At 42.5% G+C, this 22,603-nt stretch overlaps 1 protein-coding gene across 9 annotated transcripts in view; it reads right to left on the reverse strand.

Moving 5' to 3' along the window:
• MEGF11 (multiple EGF like domains 11) overlaps positions 1-22,603 on the reverse strand; it is a 306,782-nt gene that overhangs the window by 54,462 nt on the left and 229,717 nt on the right. For all 9 annotated transcript variants that reach the window (XR_010987968.1, XM_068143523.1, XM_068143526.1 and 6 more), the window contains exons 11-13: positions 8,350-8,470; positions 6,770-6,933; positions 6,269-6,371 (exon numbers count right to left, since the gene is read on the reverse strand). Coding sequence is in view for 8 of the 9 variants with exons in the window: in XM_068143523.1 (XP_067999624.1) it covers positions 6,269-6,371; positions 6,770-6,933; positions 8,350-8,470 (388 nt within the window). In the remaining variant the exon portion in view is untranslated. The remainder of the gene's footprint in view (positions 1-6,268; positions 6,372-6,769; positions 6,934-8,349; positions 8,471-22,603) is intronic.

Raw genomic sequence — 22,603 nt, forward strand, 5'->3', positions numbered from 1 at the left:
AGGACCAAACCTTTATTAGAATACCTTTATTAGAATAAACCAAACCAGGTTGGAAGAGACCTTCAAGATCATCGTGTCCAACCCATCAACCAATCCAACCCACCCAAACAGCTAACCCATGGCACCAAGCTCCTTCTGAACACCTTCAATGATGGCGACTCCACCACCTCCCCGGGCAGCACATTCCAATGGGCAATCACTCTTTCTGTATAGAACTTCTTCCTAACATCCAACCTGAACCTCCCCTGGCGCAGCCTGAGACTGTGTCCTCTTGTTCTGGTACTGGGTGCCTGGGAGAAGAGACCATCATCAGCCTACAACCTCCCTTCAGGTAGTTGTAGAGAGTGATAAGGTCACCCCTGAGTCTCCTCTTCTCCAGGCTGAGCAACCCCAGCTCCCTCAGCCTCTCCTCACAGGGCTTGTGTTCCAAACCCCTCACCAACTTTGTTGCTCTTCTCTGGACTCGTTCCAGCAAGTCAACCTCCTTCCTAAACTGAGGGGCCCAGAAAGCAGCCAACCCATAATACTATGAAATCTAAAACACTCTTCAGTTAAAAACCTGTAGGTGCATAAAACAAGTCCTAGATATTTTCTGGTTTTGAAAATGCATGGGGAAACAAAAAAAAGTCACCTGCCAATTATATCAGTAAGCTCTTGGAGTCAATCTGTTAATGACAATGGAATTATTCTGGCTTCAACCCAGTGCAGCTGAGGATAGGATCTGGCTTTAAGATTATAAACTGCAGTGGAAGAAAAGTAGCATAAATATAAACAAAGTGCATTTTATGGGAAGCTAAATGGAAAGCTGGGCTTTTTTTCTTGGCAGACACACCACTTTGTATTTTTTTTTTTTTTTGCCAAGAACTCAGAAAAAGTGAAGTTAAAAATCCCTTCGAGCTCACCGGCAAAGCGGTCACTGTTTCTTTACAATTCAGAAAGGCCTTCCCTGGAGTAACAGGCTTATCAGTTTTACTGAATTAATGTGTCCACAGGAGGGAAAGAAACATGTTTCTGTGTTTGAGTGACAGTGCAGATGTCACTCACAGCCTGCAAATTCTCACAAATGTGAAGTCTCATTCCTCAAAGCTCACCTTATCTGTGACCAGCCGACATTTCCTGACCCCATTAACTTGCTTACACAATCACACGTGGAAATTCCTACAACCGGAGACTACCACAACTTCTGTACTGAGTATTTCTGGACACGATAAGAGACAATTAGGGTTTATGTTGCTGGCAACGTATGGAAAGTATTGAGCTTGTAAAGGACAGTGAAATACATATATTTTGATTTCCCTCACATAACAGCCAAGAGGGAAACTGCTCTTATGAGACATGAGTGAAGCCTGAAGGTGAGAAGTACCAATGCAATATCAAGATCTTGCTTCCTTAGCAGCATCTATCGTTTTCATACTTGTGCTTGCCATCCTGACTAATTAAGGAATATCTATGAGGGGTTCCTTTCTAATTAGCTGTGGGATGCACACTTCTGCATTTTCTATCTTACAACACCAGCCTATTTTCCCTATACATTTTTTGGGGGATGGTAAAATCTACTGAATAAACTCTGGGTTTGGATATTCAGAAAAGCCAGGCAGTAATGTAGTGCAGTAGATAGTTGAGATAGCATCACAACTGCAGTTTTCCTTAAAAAACAGAGTGGGACAAAAAAAAAATATATATAAAAAGAGAAAAGAAGATAGAACCAAGATTTGGATAAGACAGAATTTAGGATTAAAGGAATTCAGATAAATGAAACTTTAACTGACCTTAATAGTTACTGGAATGGAATACATACCCCTGCAGCTTGCTTCCTGTTTAATCCCACTGTAATACCTGAAAGGTTAATAAAATACTCTCTGCCACAATGAACATGAAGCACATTGGCTCATTGCAGGGAGGAAATGAGCTTGCTGCGACCATCAGCCAGGCCTGTGGCTTTCCTTTTGGTAATCCGTTTGCGCGCGTGACGTCTCGCTGTGAATATGGATGGACTCAGGTCTTAGAGGCAGAATGAGCAATGGCTGCATCTGGCTTCCCAGAGAGTCCTGCTAACCTGGCTCAGGTCAAGCACAAAGCAAACACCTCCAGCAATCAGAGGACAAGCCAGCAGCTATGAGCAATTTAATTATTAAGGGCTGTTGTGAGGGAACCAGCTGAAGGCTATGTAGTAAAAACTAGTTGTTATCTGTGAAAGCTGTCACTTTCTGGTACAAAACAGGCTGCCAGCAGCCAACTTGAGGAGAAAGGACAAAGCTGAGGGGGGTTGCAGTTCAGCTTGCGAAGCCCATATGGCTTAGCTGGAGCTGTAATTTCCAGAGCTATGCAGCTTACACCTAACAGAGGTACGTTTGCTTCCTATGTCCTCTTGTAGCTTTGGACCCACTCAGCAGGGCTACCAGGGCAGCCAGTCAATTTCTGTTCACTTTCAGGTTATTTATTAAGAGGATCCTAAATGAAATTAACACTGTCACCAAACATCTAAAAGAGGAGGCCGCCTCAGGGTGAAATGAGGCTGATGCCTAATCTCTAGGACCTGTTTGCTTGCAAAGGAGTTCAAGGGAATGCTCAACACACAGCTATTCTGTGTTTCCATTCTCTCTGCTGATTCAGTGTGTACAAGATCCCTAATTACCCAGATGCAATTGGCACTGAAGCACTCTGTTTTCAAGCATTTTTGTTGTAACATGAATGCACACAAAGTAACTCCTCTTCCACAAATGACTAGTGTGTTGGGAGCTTCAAGGTATGTATCTGTTTGCACACACAGGGCAAGCACAGAAGTGGTAGATGCCCCAACCCTGGAAGCATTCCAAGTCATCTTGGATGAAGCTCTGAGCAACCTGCTCTAGCTGAAGATGTCCCCGCTCACTGCAAGGGGGTTGGACTAGGTGACCTCTAAAGTTTCTTTCCAACCCAAACTGTTCTATGATTCTAAAATGAATGTCAGATCCAGAATAAGAGAGATCCTTATTAATCTTTAGAAAACAATCAGTTTAATCAACAAAGCCTTGGTCCCAGGGCAAGCTACACATTTCCTTTTCAACCTAGCAATAGATATGAATTCTTCTCCTTTTGATTTCAAAGTACTAGTTACACATGTGAGGTTATGGGTATGTTGTACTGGTGCAAGCAGGAGAACTCCATTCAGTGCAAGGCTGAGCCCTCATTGTTATTGCATCTGACACTTCCTTCATTCAAAATTCAGCTCTGCATCGTGTCAGCAGGTCACAGATGCAGTTCTGGCCCACATTTGAACAAGTCTCACCTTGCTTATATCATACCAGAGCCTTTTGCCAATGTGGGTTTGGTTGTGTAGGTATCAACGCTGTGCTTGCCATGCTATCTCCAAAGCCATCTGTGACAGAATGTACCCGGGGTTGGGTAATTTTCAGTAATAATGACAGGGTGCAATCAATTTTAGATCTGATTTAACTTCTGCCTTTGGCTGCACACATGCAATTCCCCACTGAACCTCACAGAAACTATATATGCACGTCTCTAAGCAGCCTGTTACCAGTATGCTTATTTATGCATACAGCTGGTTTGCACAGCTTTGTGATCTCCTGGTTGATATGTGGGATTTTCTTCATCCCCTTCCCCTCTGCCAGGCACTCTCAGCTCCTGAAAATTACCTTCCCCCAGGTAGTACAGGGAAGGGCATTGTGCTAAATAATAGTCTTGATGGGTGGCAGTCATCATGTAATAAAAGGATGGTAGACTGCTATTAACTTCCATTGTATGCTACTCTTTACATGCCTTTTTTCTTCTTTTCCCAGTCTTCCTCCATGCTCCTACCATCTAACAGTCTCTGAAGGTTTGTATCAGTAACATCTTGAAAACTACTTTAAAGAAAATGGGTTCAATCTTCCCCTTGATCTTTACATAAAACACTGACATCAAGAGGGAGTCCCACGTGTGGGATGAACATACAGCATATGCTGTTTCAGATTAAGTTTTGTGGCTATTAGGATCAGAAAGTGACGTGAATCCTCTGTCTGGTGTGAGTGGGTAGGAAAACCTTCAGATGTTCCAGGCTCCTGAACTTTCCTGATCTTTTTTCAGGCCTTGCCTAATTAGTACCAAATTCAGGAAGTAAAAATTTAAACCTGAATTATTTATCACATCATATTTATAAAACACACTGAAGTACACATCCTGGCCCAGTTCACAACAACTACAGATGAGGCAAATCTTTCACCCATGCCACATCCTTAATATGAAAATATAATTATCTAGCTGAAGAGTTCCTTAAATTACATACTTTCAACCTAGCATGAGCAGAATTTATTCTTGTGTCTGGTGCTAAGCCAAGTGGAAAAACCAGTGGAAGCAGAACTGACGAAACACATGCTGACTTTGTCTATCAGCATTTCCAGTGCACACCTTACAGGGCCCTGTCAACATCTCAACTCCAACTTGGCCTCGAATACTAACGTGCTATTTTCCTCCCTGAAATGTGATCCTAAAGAAGGGAGTTCCAGAACTGCAGGGACACACTGAAGGATAAAGTCCTCAGTTTGCTGGCAAGTTAACAGACATGTACTTGGCCCAATATGGAAATTCAAAGAAGAAGGAATGTCATAGAAATTTCACTTGGAGCAGTGTGTGCCTGCATTTAATGTACATTTACAGATGTGCATGTAAGTACAAAGTGTTTGTTGCCTTTGTGAAAAAGCCACACCTTTAGTCTGCATTGTCTGCAAAGCACTTTTTCTGCAGCTTCCTCTGGAATGCTACCTCCAGAGAGATGTGTAATAAACTTCTAGAGTAAGTGTGCATAAATATATCTCTTTAATTTACTGTACTTTCAGAAAGCATTTTCTCCCTTGAAGAAACTCATGATGGCTACAGGAAAGCCTACCAACTCTTTCTCTGATGATCATCAATTATGTACAGTAGTGTTTTAAAGCCTGATAGATGGAGATATTGATGGTAAAGAGGCTCAAAGAAAGATGAATGCAGTCCTGTGAGTGAAGCATGCAGGCTGGAGGAGGGGATATTAACCAGCTCATAAACTGGATTTTTGCCTGTGGGAAAAATGCCCTTCTCAGGGATGCATTCCCAGTGTCTTTGAAAAGTAGCTTTGTGGTAAGCAGTGCGTAGAATTTCCCATTTTTGCATTTTATTTATTTCCTAAAAAGCTTTTTCCCCCCTATTGTATGTTCTAGGTATAATTCCATTGCTTTTGCTTCACGCTTCTAGGAGCTGAGCTGCTGTGGTGATGTTCTCTGCATCAGAAACAGAAGTCGTGCATTGGTTTAAGGTAGAAATGAAGGGTTAAGGTGACAGCAGCTCACATGCTGGCTGCCTGAGCAGCCTGCCCTGCTCTATATATTCTTCCAACTTGTACTTGTTTGAAAAACAACTAGATTTTCCAAATGATTTGCTGTTCATATAAATGCATTTTGATTGTCAGTGCCACTGGTGGTTCTGCAGTTATAGGCAGGAATATAACTTTATTTTCCCCCAGGGCCTCTACAGAGAGCTGAGGGAGATTAACCAGTATTTTAGGCAGCTAAGTGTGAAATACTGGTTGGGTCAATAACTTGCCCCCCACTGCTGTTATGTTAGCTGTCAAAAGCTGGCAAAGAGACATATCAGTCAGGAGTCAAGTGCAGGTCTGACTGTACTGCCATCTCCAGCCTGGACTCTCTGACTTCATTGAATAGTCCTCTTTGCCTCTGTCTAATTAAGAGAACTTTTTGTTACACCAGCATTAACCTACTCTCTATAACTACCCCGCTGTGTGACAAGAAGCCTGGGAAAATGGGAAAAGCATCAAGACAAGCTTTTGTGACAAAACTGGGTTTTGCACAAAGGAGCAGCTGCAGCCATTGACTCCTGGCCTTCAGGAAACTCCGCTGTGTATTCCCAGGTATGATGATCCCAGGATTCACTGTACCCCAACCACACCCCTGTGGAAAGGGCTATTCAAGGAGAAAAACTCTGCAGGATTTCCAGATGATCTGCATCCCTCCAGAGGATTCTCTTTACAGAAGGCTAACATCTGGCTCCAGGTTTGGAGCCATCTTCAACTCATCTGAATACAAATTTAATGAATGCCAATTATTGTCACCATCACGAGTCACTGAAACAGGAGGAGGTTCAGCTGATCTTGTCTCGATCTATTATTTAAAAGTTTGCAGTCACGAGTCCGTTGCTATAACTGATGCAGTAGCAAAGCAAAACAACCCAACTATACCCCCACAAAACCCCCAAACAACAGCCCCCCACTAAGGTTTACAAAGGAAATGGCTAATTTTACCTGTCCAGCCTGCCAGACAGCAGCAGTAACCGGTGACAGGATCACACCCATCTGCATGGCTACAGTCGCAGCGTTCACTGCAATTAAGACCATATGTTCCATCCTTCCAAAAAGATAAATAAAGAAGTCTTTCAGTAATCAGTTTTTGGTTCTAAAATGTGCAAAATCATCTATCATGTCCCTCTTAATGCTGAGTTGCACTTTTAAAATGAACATGCAGAGAAGATGGAAACAACTCAGTGCCTGACATTTCTACACAGAACCAAATGAGGACTCACTTTAAAAAAAGATGTTCAGGAAAAGAGCAGATAACAGGGCAATAGCTCTGATAAAACATAATGCAAAGTATAATACATCCACTTGACTGCTAGAACTGTTATTTACACATGATTGCCTTCAGATATCCATAGACAAAATAAGATGCTGGCCTACTACATGTTTAGAAGAACTGTGTGGACTGTGGTTTAAAAGGAGATTCAAACCCACCCTACTCATACTTACAGGACATGGCTGGTCACAGTACTCTCCTTGCCATCCAGGTGAGCAGAGACAGAAGCCATCTGCTGGCCTGCATGCTGCTCCGTTTGTGCAAGAACATGTTTGGTTACAGTTAATACCCCAACTTCCACTTGAACATGGAATGGAGCAGTCTACTCCTTGCCACCCTGAAGAAACAAAGGAGAGAAACAGCATTTGGGATGTTTTAATGGCAGCACACTGGCGCACACTTCAGCCCTTGACTCAAGGACCAGCTTGCTTCTGATCTTGGTGTAAATTCAGGCTATCTTGGGGTTAAAGAGTGACCCTTTAGTCATGACCTCCTAACTTCCTTTATACCAGCAGAAGGATGATATAGGTATCACTGTATTGGCTATTTACCAGACTAAGGTATCTGACACCTCTCTGGGAACTGCTTGGGCAACAAGAGAGAGCTTGGTACTCTCTGGTAGGCTGGAGAGCAATGCATGAAAGTTGCCATTCAATTCTGGCTCTTTCTTACCTCATATTTTTTTGAGAATGCTCTTTAATATAAAGAAGTTATTGCACCTAAAAAAAGACCAAGGCCATCATTTCTAACCATTAAGGCTCAAATCTTAACTACCAGGCACACAATGGCTTTCATTACACCTCAGCTCTGTGTAATGGCATTGAGCAGTAACTCATGGTTTATACACCCTCATTAAATGGGGTTCTACAGTGATCTATTAATTCATGTTTGAAATGCCAGATTTTATTGTTATTTGCCTCACTTCTCTTTTAGGGCTTATGTATCATCCTGGTCTTCTGGGGGAAGGCACTGCTACATAGGGAACATCAGAGCCACTGTGCCATGAAGCAGTACAAGATTTCTCCAGTGAACCCTAGATACATGGGTTATATTCACTGCCAACCTCATAAGGAATTCTGGACATATGTGTAGGAACAATTTCTGCCTTGAAAGGGTTGTCAAGCCCTGGAACAGGCTGCCCAGGGACATAGTGGAGTTATCACTCTTGGAGAGATTTGTAGAAGTCATGCTGAGGGACATGGTTAGTGGTGACTTGGCAGTGCTGGGTTAATGGTTGGACTTGATGATCTTAAAGGTCTTTTATAACCTAAATGATTCTATGATTCTAGGTCTGGTGTGGATACTAATGGCTGGGCACAGCCCAGTGTAATGGGCATAAAGAAAAGACAGGCAGGAGGCTGTCTCTGCTCCCTTGCCCAGTTGTGCCCCTAGTGGAGGGGAGAACAAGGGCTTTTGAGCTCTGGAGAAATGGGGTAGCAAAGAGATAGACAACCTTCCCCCAACAGTCTGTGGATTGCTTTGCGTTTCCTCTGGAGAGGAGCTGTGGCTCTGCCAGCACACTTAGTTCTGTGACCTGTTCTTGCAGCAGAGCAGTTAAGTCTGGCTGCTGTTCAGGGCAGAGACAAAACATACAGTCAAGCCCCTGTTGAGTTCTGATACTTGGGCAGACTGTTGAATTACTGTCAGGCACAAGAAAATAGTGGAGTTACTGACTGCACAGCTGTGCCACTTTATAAGGGGAGAAGCACTGATGCCAAATTGCAGACGACTGTTAAATCTGAATTTTGTTTACCTTCTCTGCAATAGCACAGCCCATCCACGGGGGAACACGCACCATCGTTTTTACAATTACAAACTGATGAGCAATTGGTTCCGTAGGTTCCTGCCATGCAGGTAACGGTGCAGTCATCTCCCTGCAAACCAAACAACGAAACAAAAAAGTCAGAGTCAGCTAAAGAAATTGGAATTGCAGGAAATTCCTGTCTCTGCACAGGGAGGCTTTCTCTTTCAGAACAGTAAACGGAGTGTTAGGATTTGATTGCTGAGTCTTCAGCACTTGAGCAGTCACCGCTGCTTCCCATGTTTATGATGCAATTAGTGCTTTGATTGACTTGGAGGAAAGGGACAAGTTTCTGGCGTTCATTCAGCAGGAGGTGGGGAAGTTACAAAAACAAACCTCCTAGAACAGATGTTAGATCATTAAGCAAAACATCACTTACAGAACACTAATCACAAAATATACAGTCTGAAACGGTGCAAAGATTGCTCTGCAGTTCCTGGAAAATATATTCCAAGAATTGGCTTGTTTAAAAACGAAAGGATCTCATACGTGCTCGTCTTCCACAGACTGGCAGGGAGGAAAACGACGTGGCAGGTGCATTAGACCTTTTTGATGCATGGCTGGTACCTGCATTTGTTTTCAACTAATTTGCATGAGATCGTGACTTCAGGAAGAACGCTGAACAAGGAGTGATGTGTGTGTCAGAGAGTGGAGGCACACAAAGCAGAACACAGAAACAGCCTCCGTCCTCTCTCTGCTTTAGGTGTGGGTAATGTGAGGGAAAGGAAAGTAAATACTTACATGTCACAGAAACAGAGAATATTTCCACAGTAAATTATAGTGCACTGATCAGCTTGTGTGACTGAAAGGACAGGCATGGTTCCTACTACTATTGTTCATCTGATAGAACAAGGGAATTAAAATGTGAACACAATTCCTTTACATCTACCTACCGAGTCCCATGGTTGGGTCTACACAGGTTAGCATACACCAGGTATTTTTTTGTCCTTTTTCTTCTATGTGTAGTCCTCCCTTTCACACCACAAATTAGGTCCTAAATTCTCTTCATCAGTGAGTCAAGCTTGAATAATTTCGTTCTATGTCACAGTAAGCTCCCCTACTCTGAAGTTAAATAGTAACCACATTGCACAGTGTGACCTATCCCATAGATCAGGGGAAAAGATATGGTCAAAATGTATTCTTGCAGGTGAGAGGCTTCACTGTTTGATAGGAGGAGCCATTTATCGGGAGATAAATGCACAAAATGTCAGCTTCCCTATGCCATGGCAAGTACCTCCAGGAGCCTGTATATCACAGCATCAGACACTGAGACAGTAAAAGGAAATATGAACAGATTTCTGAGCACCATAAACCACCATATGCTTGCTGTAGCAGTTCTGCCTAGCACCAGTATGACTCATCCTATTTTATATGGCTTAGAGGGAAGTAGAAGAAATGGTTAAAAGATGCTCAGAAGTAAATCCTACAAGTTGCTGCTTTTTGAGTGAAAGCAGTGTTTGTAAAAGATGCTATCTTTGACCTTGGTGGAGTAAAACAAGTTCCCTTGAAAAGGCCTGGCAGTAAAAGGTGCTGTCTTGACAGCCAGAAAATCCAAAGCCTGCTGCCCCTCATTACCCTGCCAGCATGCCTACAGAATGAGCTGCAGGAACCCAGAGCTGAGCAGGATGGCAAAGGGGCACTCAGTCTCCACGCCTAATCAATCCTTTGCCTTTCTCCTGTGTGTGACAATTAGACAGCCAATTAGTGCCACTTAGAAAGCTGTATCTTGTGTGCACGAAACTCCCAACTCATTTCATGTACAATACAGGGCTGCTGGTACTGCCAATAATTTCTATGACAACTGACCTTATCTGGACTTGAACTAGTTGATCAAGAAGTAAAAGAAAACTCCTTTGAAAAGGAAAGTAGAACACAGTGATGTGGAGCTAGAATACCCCCTTGGGAACCAGATGAACTCAAACAGCAGAAGCCACATGCAGGAGCAGGAGGTGGATTTCCAGTTCCTTGGCTGATTCTGTGCCTGCAGATCAGCTCGTGTTCTGTGGTGTGTTCCCCCTGGCCATGTGCACGATGGGCTGGTGTGGGATTCACTGGACTTGTGTAGACTCACTTGGTGTGGAGGGCAGTCAGACACATGGGTATTCCAAAGAAAAGATACTGTAAACAAGCTAAACACCAGGCTGTTTCATCTTTATTCAACACGCCTTTGAGTTTTGGCATTTACTTTAATGGACTTCACTTTATGGACTTGCAGAGGTTGGTCACTCTGGCTGTCCACCTCACATGCCCTTACTTTGCAAACAGACCCTCACTGAAAAAATAACTGGCTTAATGAGATTTTTATCCCCAGGTTTGACAAGCGAGACCTTCAGAGCTTTTCTGAGTGACAACTGCCAAACACACTTAACTTCTTAATTACATAAGAGGGAAATGCACTTGAACTATAGCACTGGCTGTAAGATTTTATTAATTATAAATGCATATCCCGTTATTAACATTTTGAACTTGATTTGGGAGATTGACCTATGAAATGAAATGCATTCAGGTACTGTTAAAGATATGTAAATTCCACCTCCCTCTCGCCACCTGCCCCAGTGAATAACGCCGCAGCAGACGTCTATCCAGTTGTTAATGAGTTACACAGCCTATTAATCTGATTTCAAATGCTGTGTATTGAATCTTCACTTTTGCAATATGGTACTTTATATTTCTATCCCATTTAGTTAAATTAATCAACAGCTGTGCTCCTTGTGTTGATTATTCCTTTTTTTTTCCTATTAAGATCAGGAGGTTAATGAGAGTAGTGAAAATGCCTGGATGTGGTGCACATGATAGGAAGGAGTAGCTAATTCAATCAAACATACACCCCTGATAATGTTAAAGCTATATTGGGGAATACAGCTATAAATAACTTGCTATTTTACACCTCTGTTTTCCAATTTAGAATGATGGACATCACAAACCTTCAGAAGGACTTAATTTGTTGTTTGTTTTTCCTTTAGAAGGCCCAGTGTATCAAAATATCCAAACTCTATCCAGTGTATTATTTCCTAATTTCAGAGGTCAAATCTGACTGTAACATAATCAAAGGAAAAATGATCTTTACAGGATGTGGGACTGCATTGTGTGAAGCAGCATGTTCCTGGCCTCTGCTTTGCATCACACTTTCCCAGGCACCAACCTGTGGGATGGCACCTCAGTGCGACTAGGCTGTCCCACATCTCTACACAGACACTTAGAAACTAACATGAGCAAGCCATATTTTGTTTGAAACCCAAATGTGGTGGAAGTATCCCAACAGAGCAAACACACAGGTGGGGGAATCCCTGGGACCTTAAAAAGTCAGCTTTAAAGTAAACTGAATGGTGGCAGCAATGTAACTAACACCACCTCTATGACTTTCTACACCTGGAAGTACTTCAGAAGTACTAATTGCTGTAGAAACTAAATGGCAGACCTTTGCAGCACCACGAGAGCATTGGGCATAGAATTCTTGTTATTGTTAATTCTCCCCTACATAGCGAGGGTTAGGTCCAAGGAACCAAACTCCATTAATAACCCAGACTGCCAGCTCACATCCATCAGCATCAAATATTAATAGACTCAGGAGGGCCAGAGCATACATCTTTCCGGATGGCAGTCAATAATACGTCTTGTTTCTGTTCAGGGAGAGGGGAAGATTTTCCTCCACAAAAATTATTATTGTACAGTATTAGTAGAGCTTAAAGACACGTTGCTGCCTTAGGTGTTAGCTGGGTTAACAAGCTCTGGACACTTCAGACAGTGTTTTCTTTGGATTAATGTTGCCCTAAGAGATTAGATTTCTTGTTACTGTTAAAAATACATTCCTGCTGTAAACAAAGGCAAACTCCCTTTGAAATTCTCTTTCCAGTGTTCAGTACAAAGGTTTGTATTTATTCCTGTACATTTTGGATCAGCCTGTAAATCCCTGTGGGAGGGGGAAAGATACCCCAGACCATAAGGGGATTTAATAAGCCATCAATGGTCAAGATCACCTGGCAAAGTCAGCACTCATACCTGGTCTGTCTCAAAATTTGACTATTTAAGGACACAAAATTAAGAATTTCAGTAGTAGCCACAATCTAAGGGAATAAATTTGTCTTGGAGAGCTAAAGCCTGGTTCTGCTGAAGTCAGTGGCAAAACAAAAAAAAATCGATTTTGCAAGGCCTCTGCAATGCAGAAGACTAAGAAGGCTGTTATTGAACTTGGCCTCAAGTTTGCATGATAAAGACCTATGTGACAGGTTTGTTTGAGTGTTCTTAAGGTTTAATCTGTCAAGGTGCTGAAAATCCTCATTTCCTGTGCAGATTATTGGAGTGGGGGGAATGGATGGACTGACAACACTGAAAAGCAACATATTTGACCCATATGTGTAAAGTGACTCTGACTAAACTGAGGTTTTTCACATGGTATCTGATTACCACCCTCTCCTTGCTTTTTGTTTGGTTGGGTTTGGTGCCAGATGAATTAGAGGTGCAGCACCGTCCCCAGCAATAGGGAAGTGCAGTGCTCAGTTCTCAGGGCTCACATTAAATAGAAAGAAGGGCATGGTGCAGTGCCACATGTGTATAATGATAAACAGATCAGAAAAAACCCAAAATGCAGGTGCTGTTTGTACCTGAAGTCTGTGTGTGCAGATAAGGCAGTTGGCGTGGATTTAGTACATGAAAGCATATATTTATATGTACACACATTATGTGGCACACCAGTGTGCTGGTACAGTGCCTGTGCACCGATGCAGATCACAGATACAGTTCTGTATATTTACTTATTTAATTGTGACATTTACAATTAACCCAAAGTGGTTCTCCACAAACATTCCCTCAAGGTAAACATATGGTACCCAGCAACACAAACTGTCGGAACAAACTAATTTCCCTAACGGTGTTGCAGTGGAAATTAATGTGCTCTTCATCAGTATATTAGCAGCAGTAGGAAACTTTGTACTTCTGCTGGTCTTCTCCTTTCACCCTAGACTCGAAAAATTTATTCGTGACCTTACTATACAGCATCTTTAGTTTTCCAGACATAATGATGTCCTCTGGCAGAATTCCTTTCCCCTCTGGGTGTAACTAATTACTCCCTGCAGAGGCTATTATTGGTACTAATGATAAAACTCAGAAAAAAAGAAAAGGATGGGGAAGGATCTTGTGCCCTGTACAAGCTGAGCCTTCAGTGTGCAGGTGATCACTGCTACTAAGAACTGACAAATGTTCTACCCACTTTGTAACATTGTATGATGTAGCTGTGATGGAGTCTGAAATACATCTGAAGCGGCACAATGAAACCACTGATGACCTTATTTAGTCTCCTCTTCCCTCTACCCTTTTCATAGAAGATGTGGTAAGGATGGGAAAGTGCTTTCTTACACTTAAGAAGTGCCTTTACAGATCATGAATCATCCAAAGACACAACCATTGGCACTGCTAAATGCCGAAGTCTTTCATTAAACCATAAAGCACTTCCAACAGCCATCTGCAAAGCCTTCCCCAATCTGGACCTTGGGGGCATCATGTCCCCTGAGCATACTGGAAGACGTGGACATGCCATAAGGAGCAAGCACAGCTACCTCTGCGAGTGGGAAGAACCTACCGCTTTGCCTCCTACCATCTCCCAAGGACTTACAAACATTTACAAATTGATGTCAGCATTTTCTTTCACCCCTGAGTTTGTGCTAATATGCTAATTCATACAGTAAATTCCACAGCAAATGCCGAGTTCAACATGACTCAGCCAGATAATAAATAATTCTTACTTGCAGTGTTTGATCAGAAGCGTTCAGCAGAACATGCACACAAATAAAATAGGAACTATGTTAGAAAGAGTAGTAAGCAAAACCATTCTAAATAATGTCAATTTTAAGTACTTGCAGTACTGTATTTAAATCCTACTCATTTAATTCTATGGGTTATAGCCAAAGCCTGTTACATAAGGGCAAAACGGGGAGTACTGACTGTGAGTACTGGGAGTAAATATCACTACAAAGTAACTGTGGTTTTTACTTTTCCTAATTGTTTGTACCAAATCTGGCTGGATCACAGGATCACAGGATGTTAGGGGGTGGAAGGGACCTCTGAAGATCATGGAGTCCAACCCCCCTGCCAGAGCAGGAGCATAGAATCTAGCACAGGTCGCACAGGAACACATCCAGATGGGTCTTGAAAGTCTCCAGAGAAGGAGACCCCACAATCTCTCTGGGGAGCTTGTTCCAGTGCTCTGTGACCCACACATTGAAGGAGTTTGCCCTCATGTTGAGGTGGAACCTCCTGGATCTTTGTGGATTCATACTTTATAAACCAAATTACAACTGTTGTCGCCTGCTACTGGTCTAACACGCTACTCCTTCTGTAAGGCCACATAAGAACCTGGCCAGATTCTCCTGTCTGGACTGTCAGGCCCCTAGAGCCTCTTGGCCTGATGGGTCCTTGGAACCTCTCATCTCCCTCACAACTGATCTGAGATACATTAACAGTACATTTGGGTTTTTACTATTTCAAAACCAGAAATACTCAACCTGTGGTCCCAGAGGCTTCAGAGAAACAACTATCCAAACATTGTCCCAGAAGGGATCTTCCCCATCATGTTGACCATGCATCCATGAAGTCTATGGCCACAGCTTAGAAAAGCCTTTGATTATGCTTTGGCTACTCATGAAGAATGAAAACTTATGTAAGTTTTCAGTTTGGACACCATGTATGCATCTGTAGAATTGGAATTAACTGCACAGAGCTCACGGTTTTCAGCACAGTAAATCACAGCTGTCAGGGATTCACTGTGTGGGATTCAATGATCTATGCATCTAGGGAGTCAGACATTGCACACTGGCTCAGAATCCTTTCAGTCTGGAAATGCAGGGCTTGAGCCCTGAGGTCTTGTGACTGAGTATGTCTCTGTCCCACTAACTCATGGGAAAGAGCTGTGCTGCCTGCACTGGTGACATCAGAGCTGCCCTGGGTGCCCACATTCGAGGATCAGAGAGGGATTTTTCCATGATCATGGTGGAAAAGGTCTTATCTTTTGAAGCCAAGGGTGCACAGAATCTGTCCATTCTCCTGTCCTCCAGCATCTTAGCTCCAACATGCTTCAAACCTCCCAAAGGAACAAAACTCTGGCACAAGGAAACTGGTCATGAAGTGGGGCAGTGCTCTGTAAGAATGAAGGCAGCAAATTCTGGCTTTGTGAGGGCTTTTTACCTCCATGCAATCCAGTGAATACAAGTACAAATAAAACTTTCATTAAAGAAAATTGGATTAGGCATACTAAACCTCAGCAAACCTGAGCTGGATTTCTGACAGTGTGCACTATAATCCCCCTCAGCACCAGGGAACAATTTTCTAGTTTGCACTAAAAATATGTCCAATATCAGTCAGTTATCTGCAATTAAAAAAAGTCCATTCCTACTGTTCAAGCCACCTGAATATGGGTATGGAAAAAAAATAATGGAAAAGAATTCAATAAAGAGGGCAAGCAAGAGACAGAACACTTCCCCCTCTTCCCATAAATCAGTGTAGCACTGTTGCTGGCAACAAAATCAGGACCTAGCTTTACAACACTTGAATATCTGCCTGGTTTAGTATATAGGCCTTAACTGCAGAGCACTTTAGTGTCAGCAAGGCAATGAATACAGCATCGTATAATTAAAGGTATTTGCAAGGAAAGTGGTGTGGAGAGTAGGAAAGATGATCATCAACCTCTGAACAAGATATTTTTTTTTACACAGTCAGCACTTTTCACCTAATAAAATATTACAAAGTACATTTATCCAGGAGGGACCCCTCCAAAAATAGGAGATTGGATTTAGCCAGGGTAAAACAACTCCTACATCATTTCCTCAGGACATTTCATCTGGTGAGACTCTGCATCACACCTGAGAGGGCAGCCTCCCACAGGCAGACTCTAATGGAGTACAAGCAACACAGCCATGTGCAGTTCAAGAGGCATGATGGAGGTCAGCTGAATAAGAGGATGTGAGGAGCTTGGCCAGCTCCAGCAGCTACATAAGGGCAAGACTCAAAACCAAACTCCCAATTCTGTTCACAGCAGAGATGAGGAGATTGTTTACGGAGCAAGTGTTTCAGGTGGAAATGAAAATCTGTAATACATGGGTTTAGTTAATGGGAAGATACATTATCAAAGCAGGTCAGTCATGTCTCTATCAGGAGGATTCCTGAGGTACATTATGGGGACAGCTGGATAACCGAGTCCTATGTTTAGTTAAAGCTATTTAATCCTGGAATGGGGCCACTTCAGATTTATTCTGGTGAGGCAGTGAGCAGACCCTCAGAATATTTTAAAGTTAACTCTGGGGAAATTATAAAGAGTCAAACACCTGTGGGGTTCATTGCTGTTACTGTAATCAACTTGGATCAGCTGCTAGTCTAAAATGCTTCAAAAATTGTTGTATCACAAATGGTGGTATCACCAACAGGTATCATGGCCCAGGCATGAAGTGCATTGTTGCAAGTTAGTGGAAAGTATTTATATGCCTGAGAAGTATAAACTTGGTACTAGTGCCCATCATAATGTACTCAACAAGCTACTTGTGTGGGACAGAAAATAGCTAAGTATGTCCAAAAAAGTAAGTCACAGTCCTTGAACACTACCAGTAAAGATGGAGGGAAAATGAAACAAAGCTGTTTTCTTCTGCTTTTATTTTTGTATTGAGGCATCTGGACTTCTCACTATAGCAAAGGCAAGATTATAACACTCCATGTGCCATTCCACCGTTTTCTTTACCAGATTTGGGCAGAACAGCTCCATGGCTAACAGAAGCCTAAGCCGTTTGGAAATAGGGAGAAGCATTTCAGTGTAAGTGCACTGCAGAGTGAGGATTCAGAGCTGGCTATGGTATGGTAGCAGGAGCAGGGAGGTCATTCTGCCCCTGTACACTGCACTGGTTAGGCCACACCTCGAGTACTGTGTCCTGTTCTGGGCCCCTCAGTTTAGGAAGGAGGTTGACTTGCTGGAGCATGTCCAGAGAAGGGCAACAAAGTTGGGAAGGGGCTTGGAATGCAGCCCTGTGAGGAGAGGCTGAAGAAGCTGGGATTGCTTAGCCTGGAGAAGAGGAGACTCAGGGGTGACCTTATTGCTGTCTACAACTACCTGAAGGGAGGTTGTAGACAGGCAGAGGTTGGTCTCTTCTCTCAGGCAGCCAGTACCAGAACAAGAGGACACAGTCTCAGGCTGTGCCAGGGGAGGTTCAGGCTGGAGGTCAGGAGGAAGTTTTACACAGGGAGAGTGATTGCCCATTGGAATGGACTGCCTGGGGAGGTGGTGGAGTCACCATCGCTGGAGGTGTTCAGGAGGAGACTTGACAGGGTGCTTGGTTGCATAGTTTAGTTGGTTGGGTGGTGTTGGATGATAGGTTGGACTCGATCATCTTGAAGGTCTCTTCCAACCTGTTCTGTTCTATTCTATCCTATTCTATCCTATTCTATTCTATTCTATTCTATTCTATTCTATTCTATTCTATTCTATTCTATTCTATTCTATTCCTACACCAGCTATTTTATGGGAGTATCTTTACCCGGAAATTAGAGATGGTTTGTGCTCTGCTCACATCTCCTGAGTGGCACAGAGCAGGTTCTACCTGGTAGAATAATTGTGGCCTCCTGACTTTTTGGCAATAATAAATTTGGGCCCTGGCAGAGTAATCTGAACAGTTCTGCAAAAAAGGACAATAGCAGAAAGAAAAAAAAAAAAAGAAAGAAAAGCTATCATTTATGCTTCCACTCTATGACGTCCTCTGGCAAGAAGATCCACAGTTTAATTATAAATACAATGGAGAAAAATTATCTTTATTTGGTTGCTTCAAATCCACCGCCTGGTTTTTAATTGGGAAACTTCTTTTACTGTGATAAATAGCAAATATGCATTCCCTCTTCCCCTTCCCCCATGGTGTAAGAGACCTCTCTCAAAGCTACCCTCGGTGACCCCTTTTCTAAGCAAAATCATCCCGCTCCCTTATTCTCGTTTTATGGGAGCCATTTCACAATTTAATTACGCATTCTGTGAAAAGCACTATCTTTGTCTTTAAACCTGCTGTGCAATCATTTAATTGGTTGCCCCTTGTTCCTGTGTTATTAGAAATAGTAAATAACCATTCCTTGTTCATGTTCTATGCACCATCCACAGCTCCATAGATCTCTATCGCATCCCTCCTCAGCCATCTGTTTTCCGAGCTGAGTTCTAGCTTATCGAGTCACTCTTTGTATGGAAGCTATTCCATATAAAAGATGATCTTTGTCACCGTTCACTACTTCCATTATATCCTTTGTAAGCAGGAATCAGCCAAACTGTGTGCAGCAATTTGCGATTTCGATATATTATGGATTTATACAATGCCACCCAAATGGTTTTTCCTTCCTGTTTTGTGCTCTTTCCTGATCATTCTAATGATGCTATCTGGCGCCCTGGGCTCGTTTGTTTTTTGACTGGTGCTGAGCACTTGTTCTGAGTTTTTCAGAGAACTATCCACTGTGGCTGACTTATCTCCATCCCTGAATGGGAGGAATTAAATCAGAACTCCCCTTTTGTGTATTTACTTAACGTTATTTTCCCATTGATTATTACTCTCCATTTTTGAGCACTGAATTTCAACCTACTTCATTGTTCAGTGGCATAAAGCCTTTCCTTAACTTCACTACAATCTTTGTATTCTTTTTTCTTACGTTATCTCTGGAGGGATTTAAAAGATGAGCAGATGTGGTGCTGAGGGACATGTTTAGTGGTGACCTGGCAGAGTTGGGTTAATGGTTAGACATGATGATCTTAAAAGTCTTCCAACCAAAATGATTCTATGATTTGACAATCCCAGTAGCTTTGCATTATTTGCAAGCTTTCTTTTAGAATCCTTCTACAGCTGTACTGTACAATTAAGGATAATGTCCAAGCATCATCTTAAATCTAAACTTCCCTACGATGCACAATCTGCGCTCACCAGTGTGGTCACCAGCTGAGATCTGAATCTTCCTCTATCAGAAGCTCAGTCCTCAGTGCCTGCCTGAACTCTTGTTCACACAGACCGGATGGACTGAGTCCAGGAGGAGTTAAACGTGCTGTACACAGCAGGTATCCTCAGCTGGTCTCTTGCTAAGTGCACTGAAGCCACAGAAGCAGCAATATGGATGGAAAATATGCAGGTATGGGGTTGATAACGCCAAGACCTGTGGTTGACCTTGGTTCTGAGCTGCATGAGCACATGGGAAAGGATCAAAGAAAACAAAACAAAACCAAACCCCAGAAGAAAGCATCTACAAAAGAAGATATATTTATTTTCTGGGATGAAATGAATAACACTCAATGACAGCTTCAAGCTAATGGGATTTGTGATGCACCTTCTGAAAAGCTGGTAAATAACCTGGCAGTCACACAGCACCACATAAATAGCAATCCCCTTCAAACTTCCAGACATCTTCCTAAAAACAAAACCCTAAAGCAAGAGAATGCAAGATCTGGTAGAATTTCCATTGCCTTTTGGCATAAGAAAACACACCAGGATTTTCCACTTGTACATGTCTGACTGTAAAGGATTAAGTATTTTCCTTTGACAACATAGTCAGACAGAAAGTACAACAAAAAACTAACCTCTCACTTAAGTCCTATACTTAGGTGGTTTGAATGAAGTCAGTTAGCAATTTGAACTACCAGGAGAGTCAGCTACCAGCACTTTCATGCATAGACCCACAAATAACATGGATAAAGATACATACATTTAGAAATTTAATAGGTGAAAAGCGACACTGCTATTGGCAAGCAGTTTACTCCACTGCAAAATTCAGATCAAATAACTCAGTCTGAACAGAATATTGAGCTCCACTGATTCTGAATGAGGCTAGAGGAACAGAAATGCAATTTGACACAGTCACGTTGCCAATTAAGGGTAAGACACAGGAAATATGTCCACTAGCAACGAAGGCAGAAGTATTCAGGCTCTCTATATGAAGTTGGTTCCTTTGGACCCACTTACAAAAAAACTTTGGAGTTATTCAGGTAAATAAAACTGCAGAAGCACCCAGAAGTAAAAGTAAACATAAGAAGGAAGAGGAGACCTGGGACTTGCTCATAGTTCTTATCAAATTATTGACACTGTGTGCGAGGGAATAAGCTCTCATTAGTAGCAGCAGTCACTGAGACAAACTCCACTCTTGTCTATCTAGGACAATCCTACCAAAGCTGGCAGCTGTGTTCAGGTAATCTTGGGCTGACAAAGTAGAATTTGAGCTGTCACAGACAATTTCTGGAGCTTTTCCATTGATAAAAGAGCAAGCAAACAGAATGAAATAGAAGTCGTTCATGAAAGAGTCTGAAAAATTCTATTGAATTCAAAGAAAGCAATGCAGTTTCTGCAACTGAGGGACACCCACTGTGTCTTCTGCATCCAGTGACCTTGTTAAATACTCTGGTACAATAGTTCACCTGCTCAAAAGCACACAACAAATGCCCCGAAGTGAAAGAAGACCCTTCATTATGGCTCATGCAGCAGGCACTGACATAAACACCGTCAGAGTTTAGGACAGCACTGGCTCCTAAATGCTGTGGCTGCTGGTGCTCCATCAGGAATGCCTAATTGGTCAGTAGGAGCTCTGGGGAGAGAGTACCAATGAGCCTAATGGGCAGCAAGCACCTGGTTCATTGGTATAAAAATCTATAGGGGAGCAGCTTGGTCTGAAAGCCTGGGAATACAGAGGTGGCCTCTCCCTAATGATCTTCCCTGTTGGGATCTGAAGATAGGGTATCTTCTGCAATACCACAGAGCTAGAAGAATTCATTTATGAGTTGTTATTGAAATATTTGTTTTAGCACACACCCAGTTTCTTTGCATTGTTTCCTGGTCTACATGCAGCAGGGCCACCTCAGAAGCAGATCAGCTTTTCAGCAATGCACCTGCCATTCAAGAAAGACGCAGTACAATCTGGGTGGCATGCAATGCCTCCGAAGGATGCTCTTCCAAAAGCTCTATGCTGTTTGTCCCGAGAATAAGTCCTACAGGGACTTTGAAGCAGATAACCTAGCCATGCCACCAAGCCTGACCTGAAGCAACGATTTGTGAAGGTAAAATAGTAAAATGGCTCTGTCTGCCAGGAAATTTGCCAGTCACTGCTGATAGAAATGGGGGTTGTGATGTACATACTGATCCACAGGAAACTGGACTGAGACCAAAGCCATTTCATGCAAGCCATTGCACAGCCAACAGAAGATAATTTTTCAGTCTGTATGACCTGGCCTGGATTAGATCTAGTAGCTTTGGGAAGCAAAACCTTTGTATCAATGTAGCCAATGGCCTACAAAAAAAACCCAATGAAACAAACCACAACCACAAAACAAACAAACAATCCCCACAAACAAACCAACACAAACCAACACAAACCAAACCAAAACAACCCCCACCCAAACAAACAAAAAAAACCCACAACCAAACCAAACCAAATCAAACCAAAACAACCCCCACCCAAACAAATAAAAAACCCCAACCAACAAACCCCCACCATTCTATGCACATAGACATGCACTTTTGTATGTATAAAGAAGTGGGTAAGAAACTTCAGAGGTCACCAATGCCAAGGGATATTAAGATGCAATTCATCTTTTGGTCTATGAACATGCAAAAATCCTGACAGGAACAAATGATCCCTGACCAGATCTATTGATATGGGGAATGTACCAAAATATTGGGCAGGAGATGTTTTGGTTTCAATAAACTCAGACCTTCGAACATGCAGCCCAGCTGACAACAGAACTCCTGCACAACTGGAAAGTGACATTTCAAGAACAATTTCCCAGCTCACTCTTAATTAGGCTGGATGGAACAGAGTGGTTTTTTGTTGCCTGCTTGAGATCCACTCATTTCGCATCCACTTGTGAACTGATTTGTAAGCTTAAAAAAGATAGCAGATGAGTGTTCAAACTTGTTTTCCATCCAGAAGACACCAAGCAAATGCAAGTTTGAATGATAGTGCATTCCTCAGAGACCAGAACTAGGAAAGGGGAATTTAGGATGCAGGCAGTACAGAGGATCTGACAGGTTATTGTGACTAATTGTCTCAGAATTAGTAGCATTTTCATCTTTCTCCACTTTTTAAGCACCACATGAAGATAATTTTTAACTTTTCCCATCACAGTTTCCCAAGGCACATTCACAGCTTCCATTTTTTAAAGTTATTTTAGTTGAATTTCCCATATCTCTGTCTTTCACTTTAACCCCAGACCCAAAGCTCACATCGA

The sequence above is a fragment of the Melanerpes formicivorus genome, unplaced genomic scaffold (genome assembly GCF_026170545.1).
Source record: "Melanerpes formicivorus ecotype bairdi unplaced genomic scaffold, bMelFor1.0.p_v2 SCAF_10, whole genome shotgun sequence".
NCBI classification, from domain to species: Eukaryota; Metazoa; Chordata; class Aves; order Piciformes; family Picidae; genus Melanerpes; species Melanerpes formicivorus.